Here is a 12,405-nt window from a genome sequence, read left to right on the forward strand (position 1 = left end):
CTGAATAAATCTCTTGTGACATGTGTTTTGCTGTCGTATTTACTGAAAGGGACGAAAACACCATTAGAAGCACACAAGTTTTCAAAGATGCTTCTGCGTACTTTACTTACTTTACTACAAGTGCTTTTTTGAGGTACTTGTGCTTTATTAGAATATTCACATTATTTATATTTATACTCCACTACATTTAAGAGGCAAATATTGTATATATTATACAGCAATGTTCAATTAAGTTTTCAAATCGATTTTATTCATATGCTGCTGAATCATAACAGAAGTTATCTCAATGCACTTTTCATGCAGATCAGACCATACTGATTATAATATTATCTACAGAGACCCAACATTTCCCCCGAGAGCAAGCACTTGGCAACAGTGGCAAGAAAAACCCACTTTTAAAATATCATTTTATAAAATATGATGCATTCTTTAAACTACCCAACAGTACATACAGTAGTTACAACCAGCTCCACATCAATTAGTTATTATTATTATTATTATATAAAGTTCCTTTAACAGGGGCCATTCTGCTGCATAATAAGCACTTTTACTTTTAGATTATGTGGATGTAAAAAGCTCTTTCCTCCGACTCAGCTTCCCGGATCATATTTCACTGTCTCAGTGGTACATGAAACAACACACCCCCACCAACCCAGCCCTGTGCGTTGCTTTAACGCAGGGCGAATGTCTGCGTGAATGCAGCATACTCCCAATACTGTCAGCTTTGCAGGGCTTTTTTTTTTTTCTCCTACCTGGCTTGGCAGAGGGTTGCTGTCACAGATGTGTGTGTGTGTGTGTGTGTGTGTGTGTGTGTGTGTGTGTGTGTGTGTGTGTGTGTGTGTGTGTGTGTGTGTGTGTGTGTGTGTGTGTGTGTGTGTGTGTGTGTGTGTGTGTGTGTGTGTGTTTCAACATGTGTATGAGATGCGTGTGAGATCAAATTTGCTCCTTGAGAGAGAGCCCCCTGTCCTCTGTCACTTAACAGAATCTGTTTAGTGAACTTGAGTTGAGACTGTGTTCAGTAAATATTTAAGGGCCTTGTTCCTACATCCCCACCCGCTGTTCGTTACGCACCATCTTTTATTCATAAATACCAAACTCAAATTAGTTTTCACCCGATTCTGAAATATGAGTGTAATTATGTATGTTTTCTCCCCAGCTCTGCACATGCACTGGAGCTCTTTACTAATTAATAAGGCGCCTATTCATTATTCATGAGCTGAGATGAACGTGTAAATGCCTTGGCACCCATAAAAGGCCTGAGTCTGCTCGGTGGGCCACAGTGGGGTAGAGTTTGGGAGGTGCAAGGCAAAATCCACATAGGACGGTAGAAAAGGAAAGATGAATGAAGAAGCAGGAGAAGGAGAGCTACCATTTTCTCTACACCCCATAAAGCTGTGCTTATTTTTAATCCTCTCTTCATCTTAGCCTGTGTTGTAATGTACAGTATGTTGACTGGGTGTGGCCCAATGCACAGGAAATTTCCTGGATCTCTCCCACAGGTGTTGACATATAGTGAATTTGAAATCACAGTCAGGTTACCCACAGCTCTAATGGATTTACTTAGACAATAGAAATGTTGTATAATGTCTGTGGACCCTGGGAATACCCTGAACACTGAGAGTGTAAAGAACACAAGTGTGTCCTTGCATGGCAGAGACAGAGAAAAGGACCTTTTATTTCCACCAGTGCCCCTTGAAGGGACTTTCTCACTGTATGTGGGTGGCACGCATAGCTCTGTGTCAGCGCGTGTCGTAATGCGAGGTGGGTCAAATTTACAAGCCACTGATGACGTTTATAATTAAAACCAAAGCCAAATTACAATATTAAAATGTTGTCTGAGAGCCAGACAGATGAGACAAGACTCCAACTGTTCTACTCTCCTTGATAGACAAACAGTAACACTGAGGAAACACGTCATGGCTGTTATATTTATCCCCTTTATGTTTTTGACCTTAATCCCATTCCAGCTGTTGTTCCTCTGTGTATTGTGTTGGGAAAATGCAGATTATACTACAGGAGTGGTCCAATACAGCTTTTACTAGCCAGCTAAAAGTGTAGTGCTGTCTCCTCTTGTCTCCTTCATAGGGCCACTACTACACAGACCATTTTGCTGCCGCCACTAACTGGAATGAGCTACAAAGGGCTCTAAAACTTTACAATTTTTTTCCAATAACTCATTTCAAGGACTTTCTGAAAATTGCAGTTTCTTCCAAACCCAGTAACCTTTCCACGTCAGTCTCTCTCCTGTCTGCTCCATTTTATTTTTCTGTCTTTACTCAGTTACTTTTTTACTTTTTTGTTTTTACATGAGCATTCTAACAACTTCAATTTTATTAGTATTATCATCATAATCGCTCGTAGCAGCTGCGAGTAGTAGATTTGTTGTTGTTTTTGTTATGATTATTATTGGAAGAGATGACATTTCTGGACTCAGGCAGCTTCTTCAGAACGCATATTTCCCACTATCGTTCTGGCATTGCAAATGAGAGTGGATCTCTTTCCACATGGCTACAGTACAAGAGAGCCTGTCTCAGTATCTGTGTAAAAGATCCCACTGCACTCGGAGCCATTTCACCCTCTTAGATTTTTAAAGATCACTCCATTTTCAAATGAATAATGCATTTCATGGCCACCGGATGGAATTCATATTACATTCCACACATACGCAGTAGCACGCAACATACAGCTGGATTTACACTGGCATGCATGGATGCAGTATTGTAGTCCAGGGAGCTGTTGATATAGGAAGATATTTGATAACTCACATTATTTTACACTGTTTAAGCACAAAAAAAGTTGTTGCGCCATTGTTACAGAAATGTGAATGAGAAAATATCCCAGTCAATACGTGAATAATATACAAATGATTATCCTCTTAGAGCAAACATACTGTAGTCATAGAAACAAGCCCTCCCACTTTGCTCCCCAGTTACATGTAAGAGTGATTAGCCTGTACGTGTGTAGTTATCCTACTTTCTTTTTTTTGCCATTTCTGTTATTCACATGTAAATATCACATAGCCTCAGAGAAACTAGTTTCTGAAATTGCCATTTTGACAGTGTTCTGAGGGTATTTTCAGTTTTTTGTTTTTTTCAAAGTCACATCATAATGAATTTCCGAAAATGTCCTTTTTTTTTATGTAGGATGCTTGAGCACATTTTGGTTAAGTGGGAAATGATGCCATCTGTGCTGGATTAATCTTCATATATTGAGGACTCACTCGTGGTGGTGCTGTTTGTGCTAATGCTCCTTCTCTCCTTGTCTTCCTCTCCTGATTTCCCTCTTTCTTTCCCTCAGTGCCACAGCAACACATCGAGGACAGATCATTTTCAAGGATGCTCTGGCCCAGCAGCTGTGTGAGCAAGGAGGTGAGTAGCAGGGATGACAAACATACACCCCTCTTCCCCCTCTGTGACACAAACATGTGAATATGCTGCACTTAGAGGCAGATATATTCATACCTGCACAGATACATACACAGTATGTTCAAGCACATATGTGAGCCAAAACCTATACTAACCTACCTCCTATTACTGTCCATCATAAGCACGCATAGTCAGAATGTGGATGACACAATATGGTTGATATGCTGCTTCTTCATGACAGTGGCATTGCTGCACTTCTTGGCTTTTTCTCCCTAATGATGCAGCCAGAGCCAGAGATATTTGGATGTCCTATATTGCCAGCTTAATTTCAGCTTATGCTAAACTCAGCTTTTTTTCCCCCTCTCTCTCTCTCTGTCGGAGATTTACGCTTTATGGCCAACACATCTTACATCCACTTTCTGTGACAGCCTTAAGTAGCTATTGACAGACAGTGCAGTCCCACTCTGCATGCTGAGTGTGTATAATTGCTTGTTTACAGGAAAGAAGCCTCCTCCTCACTCAAGAACTCCTCCTTGTAGATGAAATTTGACTTTAATGCTGAAAGTGGAGAAGTGCTCTAGCTGCTGCTGTTTTCGTTGGTGTTTCAGGGTAAAAACAAAATTCCAGCTTTAAAATATATTTAGTCTGTATTAGGGGGGAAAAAAAAAATCTCTGTGGCTAGTCTTTGAGGACTCTTCATTACAAGTGTGTTCCCTAGCAGGTCATGGGAGACAGTACCAGTGATTGTAGCACACGCCAGGCAGAGTGCTCAACTTGATGGCTCCAAGCCACTTGGAAAAGATGGGGCACAGAGCCCTCAGTCAGGCCTGGAAGAGTGACAGGGAGTTAGCAACAAGGCTTCTCTCCTCTGTCTCCTTGCCCGAGAGCTCATCCGCTCACCACCAGTGACACACTGCCCGAGTCTTCTCCCTCTGCACATGAAATATCTGCAGCCAACAACAGTCATTTAGTTGTTCATTGCCAAGGCCCTGCAGTATCACACTAATCACACAGCTACTCACAGCAGACAAGCTGGAGAGCAAAGATTTAGACCCTACATGGCCTTGGACGACACAAGTTCTGAATGGAAGCTCAGAGATAATGTAAAAAATGGAGTGAATGAGAGAACGTACGGGTATGAGGAGTGTAGATGGCAGTGAGGAGGGATAGACAGTGATGACGGGATGCATAGGAGCGATAGCTGAGAAATGTAGCGCTATAAATTACTGGTGTCAGTAATGACAGTTTCATTGTCTCATTGGTGAAGGAGAGATGGGAGGATAGAAGGAAAAAGATGGTGGGATTGAGAGCTGGTGTTATTGAAAAACTTGAAGGTCATAATTTACAGATGATTTGAGCGCTGGATAGAGGTAATGTGGTAATTAAGCATCATTAACCAAAAAAAAAAGTGGGGAGCGAGTAGATGTGAACGGATGGTCGACCTTGTAGGCTAATTCCTTTGACGGCCAATAACGCAACACCCTTTATGTTGCCAAACTACACCAAAAAAATCTGAATTACAAATGAACAAGCTGCGGGCAACAGAAGGCAAAAGGAGACTGAGGAGAGATGATGGAAAGAAGGGAATAGAAAAAGAAATGACACTGATCATTTCCCTTTGCACACCAAAACCTGAAACTTCCGAAAAAGCTGTTCATATTTAAGAAATCATGAAACTAGAATGTGAAAATTTGAGAACAACTTTGACATTAAACAAACTGGGCTTTGGTTCAGACACTGTTTACTGTTTAAGGAAGTATGATAATGCAGAAACCAATGCAGAAAACATTTTTAAAAAGTGAAAACCTTTTCATAAAGCACATTTATTGTCTTAGTTCCCTCAACAAAGTCAGACTTACCAGCGAGTGAGGCAGAGGCCTGCAGACGTTTCCCTTCCTCTGGGATCAAATAGGCTATGGTCCCAAATTCAGCCATGCAGTGGCAAAGAGAGTGCAGGCTGCTCTGAGCAAAGTTACTTCAAATCTAGGCATTAGCATTCAAAGTGGAATAAAAGATACAGGGCCAGCTCAAGCCACTTCAGAAGTTCATATGCTTAAGACTCAAGCTTTGAAGAGCTGAAGAAATGAAAGCTATCTAAAGCAGGGTTATGATCCATGGAGGAGAGGGAAGGAAGAAGGGAAATAGAAAGGAAGGGATGGAGGGAGAGGAACAGAGGGTAGGCTGCTCAAATAAAAAGGCAATCAGGGGTGATCAGCCAGGGTGAAGACTTTAAGAACAAATGGGCAGATTAGCCAAGGAACTAGGAAAAAGGAGGTAATATTGGAGAGTGAATTTGAGCTTAGAATGATAAAGAGATGGAGGGAGGCAGAGATTCTTCAGTTAAACTCTAATGTAAATAAGAGATTTAAGGACAAAGAAAGAAGAGGAGAGAGAGAAATCTTCAACTCGCTGTGGAAAATCTGACATGCAGCACTTTGCTTCTCAGTAACAGAAAGCCTCCCTACAACTTTCCCCGAGACAGGTGTTTGTTTCCAATATTTCCACTCTGGTGCCTCTAAAATCCTACTGAGACATAAACAGAGCCTGGATTTGTGTGTTTGTGTTTTTATGTGTGTACATGTGTGTGTGAAATAATCTGTCTAGCAGTGTAGGGGGATGCCTGGTTCCAGACACGCTGTCCCCTCCCCTCGTGCTCCAGCAGATCCTTTCTGCTGGGCCTGTACACGTCTTCCCTCCATCCCTTCATTCCACCTCCCATTCATCCCTCCAACTTCCCTTGCAGTTAGCTTTGATCTACACCCAAATACTTCGCCCCACAACCAGCTCAGAAAAATCCCCATATTTTGTTGATATTTGTGGATTCAGAAGACAAAAACTAATGGGAGTCTGACAAATACTGCTGCAGCTGAATGAAATACACGGCACAACGGAGTAGTTTGTGGCACCAATTCGCTTAGTGCCAAATTGTTTGGACAGGCTCCTAGAGATGCTTTAAAGCATGACACGGCAAAATGCAAATTACCGCCACCGTTTTAAATTATTGCAAGTATAAGAACAGACAGGCAGGAAGATGAAACAGAAAAAAACGTTTCTGCTCCTACTGAGCAACCATAAAAGGACTTCATCAGCCCAGATGAGAGGAGCCAAGTTGGGGGGATGAGAAGAGGTAGGGGTGGGGCTAGGAAAGGGGACTCAGTGCTAAAGGGTGGAGTGGCTGTGGGTGTTGAATGGCGCTGCAGGCCGTCCATCAGCTCTATCTCCTGACAGCAGGGCCAGCAGTCCCTGCTTTCTGCCCAGCATCGCCAGGTCCCCTCATTTCCAGCAAGGGAATAAATCAGGTCTTTATGGGCCTGGCCGAGCGCACTGCACCCCAGATGGATTATTAAAGGGACATATAACTCAAAGAGGCCACTGCTCCCTGAGGGACGCCTGATCACAGCGCAACAGAGGAGGGACGGGTGGCCTCCACTCTCCCACCTCCACGCCACCCACCCAGTCTGCCAGCTAGCCCGCTTCCGTGGCTGAACGCCAGCTCGCCTGCCATCGCTCACCAGCAAGAAACCTTGAGACTTCGGTCGTCTATATCTCTTCCCACTTGCATCCTCTAGCACTATTTTCTTTTCTTTTTTCCTGTCTCTCTTCCCAGTCATCATTTGTGGTCTTCCGCCATTAAGACTTTTCCTCTTTTTCTATTTTGTTTGTGTAATTTATGTTTGAATTACCTTACTTTCTCAACTTCAGCCAGCAAGGCTGTGTTTCGCCTCATCTCTAACACGCTAGCAGCAAGGAGATATTTGCCAAAGAGATAGACACAGGAATCCACAGAAAGTGTGTGGTAAATATGCCTGTTCTCATGTTTTGAGACATGTGGCTCGACTTAATTCTCACTATTGTATTGTCTTGTCTTTACCTTGGATTCCACCTTTACTTAAAAACACCGCTTGAAAAGGTAACTTGGAAATCTGAAAATAATAGTGAGTCTTAACTTCTGTGCTGGCCTCCTCTCCACTCACCTGTGATTATAGTAATGATGCCAATTGAAGCCCACACAAAGGCCCCCGGTTTTCAGTGAGTGGAGTGAAGTGGCTGCAATCTAACCTTGGAGAACCATCTCTTTTTAGTCATTGTAGAAGAAAAACAACAGCATCCTGCGTCCCGGTGAGTCAGTAATTGCAACCGTCAGTTAGAAGGGAGCAACTCGACTTCAAACGCAGTTCACATCGTCAAGGATGTGAGTCAGACGGAGGGAAAAAGAGCAAACGAGAGGGGAACAAGGGAGCTCGGAAGAGCGGGTACAGTTTACAGGGTGGGGAGAGAAAGAGGAGAGAGAGGAGATTAGAGCTGGAAGATGGAGAGAAGAGGGGGAGAAGATTTAACATGACTTGTGCCCTGCGCTCTTTGTGCTGAGATGTCTGAGTCTGCCAAAGCTTATGCTCATTTAGCCCCCCGCCCCTCGTATCACCCGAACCCTGCTCATCAGCACCCAACTGATTTTAGTCCTGGTGTAGTTTATTGAGAATCCCCTTCCTTTTTTTGTTGCTCCTGTTTATAGACATGCATATGTGTGCATGTCTATAGCAGAGAAATAGCACATAGGCTTGGGTCATCTGTGGAAGGCAAAGCCGTCTACACCAACGTGTGCATTTCTGAGTGTGTGTTTGTGTGTGTGTGTGTCCCTTTGCATGCTTGTGACTATAAGCCCTGGCCAGGGAGATACAGGCATTAGCAGAGATGAGCCGCTAATAGAGGAGGCAGTAATTGAAGTCTTTAAGAAAGTGAGAGGGGATTAATCCAAGTGAAATGAGCGCCACTGTCTGCTCCCGATGCACAGAGGGTTAGGCAGAGAGAGACAGAATGGGTGCGGATGGAGGGGTGAGCAGCAGGGAGAGATTGTGATAAAAAGAAAGTGAGAGAGACAGCAGGAGAGTGCGATGAAGCATGGAGAAAGAAAACTGTAAATGAGGCCTTTTTGGAAGCTTGAAGGGATTATCCGCCCAAAAAAAAAAAAAAAAAAAAAATCTTCTGGGCCTTTCTCCAGCCAAATGGCCTCACTAGAAAGACTGAGAGTGATTTAGAAGGGTTTGTTTAAGAGAGAGATGGGAGAAGACTGTAGAGAACAGAATATCCACCAAGCATTTGTTACTGTATGCCAGCTTGAGAAGGTGGATTATCAGGAATCGAGTTTTAGTACAAGCTCTTTTCAGGTTGAATTTGTAAGATGAACACATGCTCATGTAAACTGAGCATTCAGATGTATGTTTCGTTTTTATTAGAGCTTAATAAGAATAAACTGCAAGAAACACGAGAGAGTTACACATGCCAGGATTGATAGCTCTCCTAAACATGTTTTGAATCAGCAGACATTGGGGGATTAGAGAGGGAGGAAGGGAGAGCGCGAGAGAGACGAAGGCCCTTTGATCTGCTTTTAATGGGCTTCATCGTCGAGCCTGAGCCACAGCCATGGAGTTGAGCGTCAGGACCCACCAGAGCAGCAGCAACAGTCGCAGCCGCTGAACCGCCCAGCTCTGTCAAACAGGCCACTAAGACTCCAACTTCTACAGTCAGCATGAAACTTCGCTACCGCTCTGTGAATAGCAAATCCATTTCTAAGACCCCGGCATTTGGGAGTAAACGAGGGCAACTAATGAAATTGGCGGTTGAGCTCAAAGTAAAGAAGTTTCAGAGCCCTTACCATAGTAAGACCCTTTTTTTTTTTTTTTTTTTTTGCGATAATCCCTCCTCCCCTGATTCAGGTTCAGTTGTTTATGAGGGGGTTTTAGGTGGGCTTTCTCAAATGTAAGCCCCTCTCTCACTCTCTCAGAATTTAGAAATTTTAGAACTGCTGTAAGGTTTGAAAGAAAGTCTTAAGTAACTTAAAATGAAACTTTGGAATGAGTCCTCACTGCGTTATCTTAGTGTGTCTTATCAGGTGGGCAGACTCATCCTGTATGGAGAATACTGTGGCAGATTATCCTTCAGTCTGGAGAGAGGCTTTCTAAAAACGCCCCACCTACCACAGCAAAGCAGAGTAAAGAGGCTCAAAGGGACTGAAGGGTGATGTTCACATGTTCACTAAGGTCAAAGCCACTGTGCTACTCAACAGCGACTGATCACAAAAGAAGGTTAAGCTTAAATTCACTAATAAGGGGAACATAGACTCTGGAAATCAAATTTCCGGAGCATGATTTGATTCCCTCCTCCCCTCTTTTTCAGCACAAAAACGTAATGGCAGTTTGCTAAAATGCAGATGCAGACTGTATTCAACTAATTTAGCTAGAAAGTGAGGCCAGTGTTTTCTTTTTAATACCCATGTTTGATTCCTTTAGTCTTAACACTCACTACCCCCACCATTCACCTCCCTCCACTTCTCAGAGCTGTGTATCCCCTGGGAGAGATTGATGGTTGAGTGTGTTAGCTAGGCAGTGGCCACAGATTACAGCACACAGGCGCCCCGGGGGAGGATGGCGGTTAATTGGCATTGAACCGTTAATCATGGCCGCTTGGTCTTTCATTACTGAAAGGAATTAACATCAGCAGCCAGGAGACTGCAGACGTGACCGGCCAGGACACAAGGAAAGTTTGTTTCACTCAGAGATTATTTAAGAATGAGACCCATGCAGTTAGTGACTAAATACATGCAATTCACAATGCTAAACTGCATACACATGAAAAGTCTGAGTAGACTGTACATTTCCTTCTGTTCCTATGAAAGTTCACACACATCTCCAGCTCTAGGTCTGTCCACAAAAAGTAACAGCCAGTTAATAAGACCCAGGACTGGCATCAGGCAGACATCAGACTATACCTGCCCATTCAAGATGTTCCATAACTGTATTTGCTCTCTTCTTCTCTGTTTCAGCTCCAACTGAGTCCCCATTGAGACCTAGTCTTGGTGAGTCTGCATTTAATTGCATGCTGTTATTTCTTTTCTTTTAATATTATAATCACAAAGTTGTTTTTTTTTTTCATGTTGTAAATCACATAATTACAACATGAAAAGACCAGTTTATCATACAGATTGTGTGTCTAACTGTGAGCATATGGTCCATGTGTGTGTGCGCAGTGGAGCTCCATGGTAAACATGCTGTGCTTCGCGATGACTTCGACTCTAACCTCCAAGGAGAGCTGGACCCCAGCATCTGGTAGGTGAAAAGGTTACGACTGCTCTTGTCGTATCTGAGAGTGAAATCAATATCTTTCTTCAATATTGGCCATTGTTACTTTTTGCTTTTGTTAAAATCTCTTCTCTTCTCTTCTCTTCTCTTCTCTTCTCTTCTCTTCTCTTCTCTTCTCTTCTCTTCTCTTCTCTTCTCTTCTCTTCTCTTCTCTCAGGTCTGAGTGCAGTAACTGTGAGGTGGGAGAGCAGTGTGGTGTACTGATGCATGGCAGAGCGGTCACCTTCTGTGAGCCCTTTGGAGAGCGAGAGCTGGTAACTGCCATGTTTGACCACACTTCAACCGCTGTACATTTTACGGCCCATTGACCATACATCCAAACCAACCACTCAGTAGCCACAACCACAGCTACAGTAGATTATGGTATTACAGTTGTAACCACAGTAGATCTCATGTTTAAATATCTTTACACTATACGCAAACCCACTATGGTGCCCTTCTAACCAGTGAGGCGATGTCTGATTTGTGGCAGAGGGCTGGAAGTTTGCCTGACCGAATTGATTTCCTTACATGTCCACATGTAACAACATATCTAACATGTATGTTAGATAGTAATAATGAATTACTGTCTAACAGATATCTCATTTTGAAATTTATGAATATACGTTCCATTTACAGGGAGAGCAGAAATATTATTATGAAAAATCCCAAACATGTATGTGCATCTGGTCTTGGTATTACTAAACAAGCTCAAACATATTTGACCATGTAGTCAACAAAAGAAAAAACTAAAAGCAAACGTGGAGCCAAAAATATTTGCCTTGTGTTTGTGGTAAAAACAAAAAGCATGCTGACTTTGTCCAGATTACGAGAGAAACTGTTTCTTGCACATGCTCACATTCTATTTTCAGTCTCACCTGGTTACAAAAATTTATAGATAATAACTTTCATTCAGTCATCTGCCAACTTTAACTCAAAAATACTGCTGCGTCTGTTTTGCATTTATGAGTTTTTGCTCTGGCAGTTTTAGCCAAAACGAACTTTTCCTGCTGCTGCAGGACACGGACGTTTATGAAAAGAATGCATAAAGTTATGTTTAAAAGTGACTGGGAAACCGGAAGGAGCACACAGGACTGAATATTTATATGCTGAGCATGTTACAGGGAAGCACAGTGACATCCAGACACTGTCTGACATGCAGTGTGGCACACACACACACACACACACATTGATAGCTGCTTATCAAACCTATTCATGTCCTCTTTCTGTCTTTATAAAGTTGATTTCAAACTGTTTATTCTGCTGTGAGAGATGAAAGCCAGTCAGCAACAGAGAAGTGTTTAGTGCCTCGTGATTCTATTTACTTCTCTGATAAGCATTTGCTTTGTCTGTCACTGTTCCAAATGTTTGATGCCGCTGCCTGGCAGCTCTTCTGTCAAGTGCAACAAACATGCACATCCAGAAACGCAGAAACGTTTACACACAGATAGTCGCCAGTACAACAGCACCACTACAACACCAGCAGAACACACGCATTCATGCACATACAGCATGTCTGTGCTTCTCTCACACGCTGTCTCTCTCTTTCTCACACACACACACACACACACACACACACACACACACACACACACACACACACACACACATATATATATATATATATATATATATATATATACACAGAGAGAGAGAGAGAGAGAGAGAGAGAGAGAGAGAGAGAGAGAGAGAGAGAGAGAGACAAACTACAGCCCATTAATGTTTTTATTCTGTTGATACTATATAGGAACAAATGGTCCACCAACTTAAGAAAAAGAAAGTTCTGGTGACATCCTAAACTTGTGTATCTTTCCCCAGACTACTGTTCCCCTCAACACCAGCACTGCCTCAGTCCTGCAGTTTGCCCTGGGTGAGTATTAAATCTCCACATGTTCTGCAAACAATAACTACATTAAGGCAGAGTT

General features: G+C 42.8%; 1 protein-coding gene across 1 annotated transcript in view; it reads left to right on the forward strand.

The window, feature by feature from the left end:
• The window catches only part of reln (reelin), a 91,832-nt gene that overhangs the window by 43,611 nt on the left and 35,816 nt on the right, over positions 1-12,405 (forward strand). The window contains exons 4-8 of the mRNA XM_041039103.1: positions 3,298-3,368; positions 10,186-10,218; positions 10,390-10,468; positions 10,659-10,755; positions 12,299-12,350. Of these exons, the coding sequence (XP_040895037.1) occupies positions 3,298-3,368; positions 10,186-10,218; positions 10,390-10,468; positions 10,659-10,755; positions 12,299-12,350 (332 nt within the window). The remainder of the gene's footprint in view (positions 1-3,297; positions 3,369-10,185; positions 10,219-10,389; positions 10,469-10,658; positions 10,756-12,298; positions 12,351-12,405) is intronic.

The sequence above is a fragment of the Toxotes jaculatrix genome, chromosome 5, assembly GCF_017976425.1.
Source record: "Toxotes jaculatrix isolate fToxJac2 chromosome 5, fToxJac2.pri, whole genome shotgun sequence".
Classification (NCBI taxonomy): Eukaryota; Metazoa; Chordata; class Actinopteri; family Toxotidae; genus Toxotes; species Toxotes jaculatrix.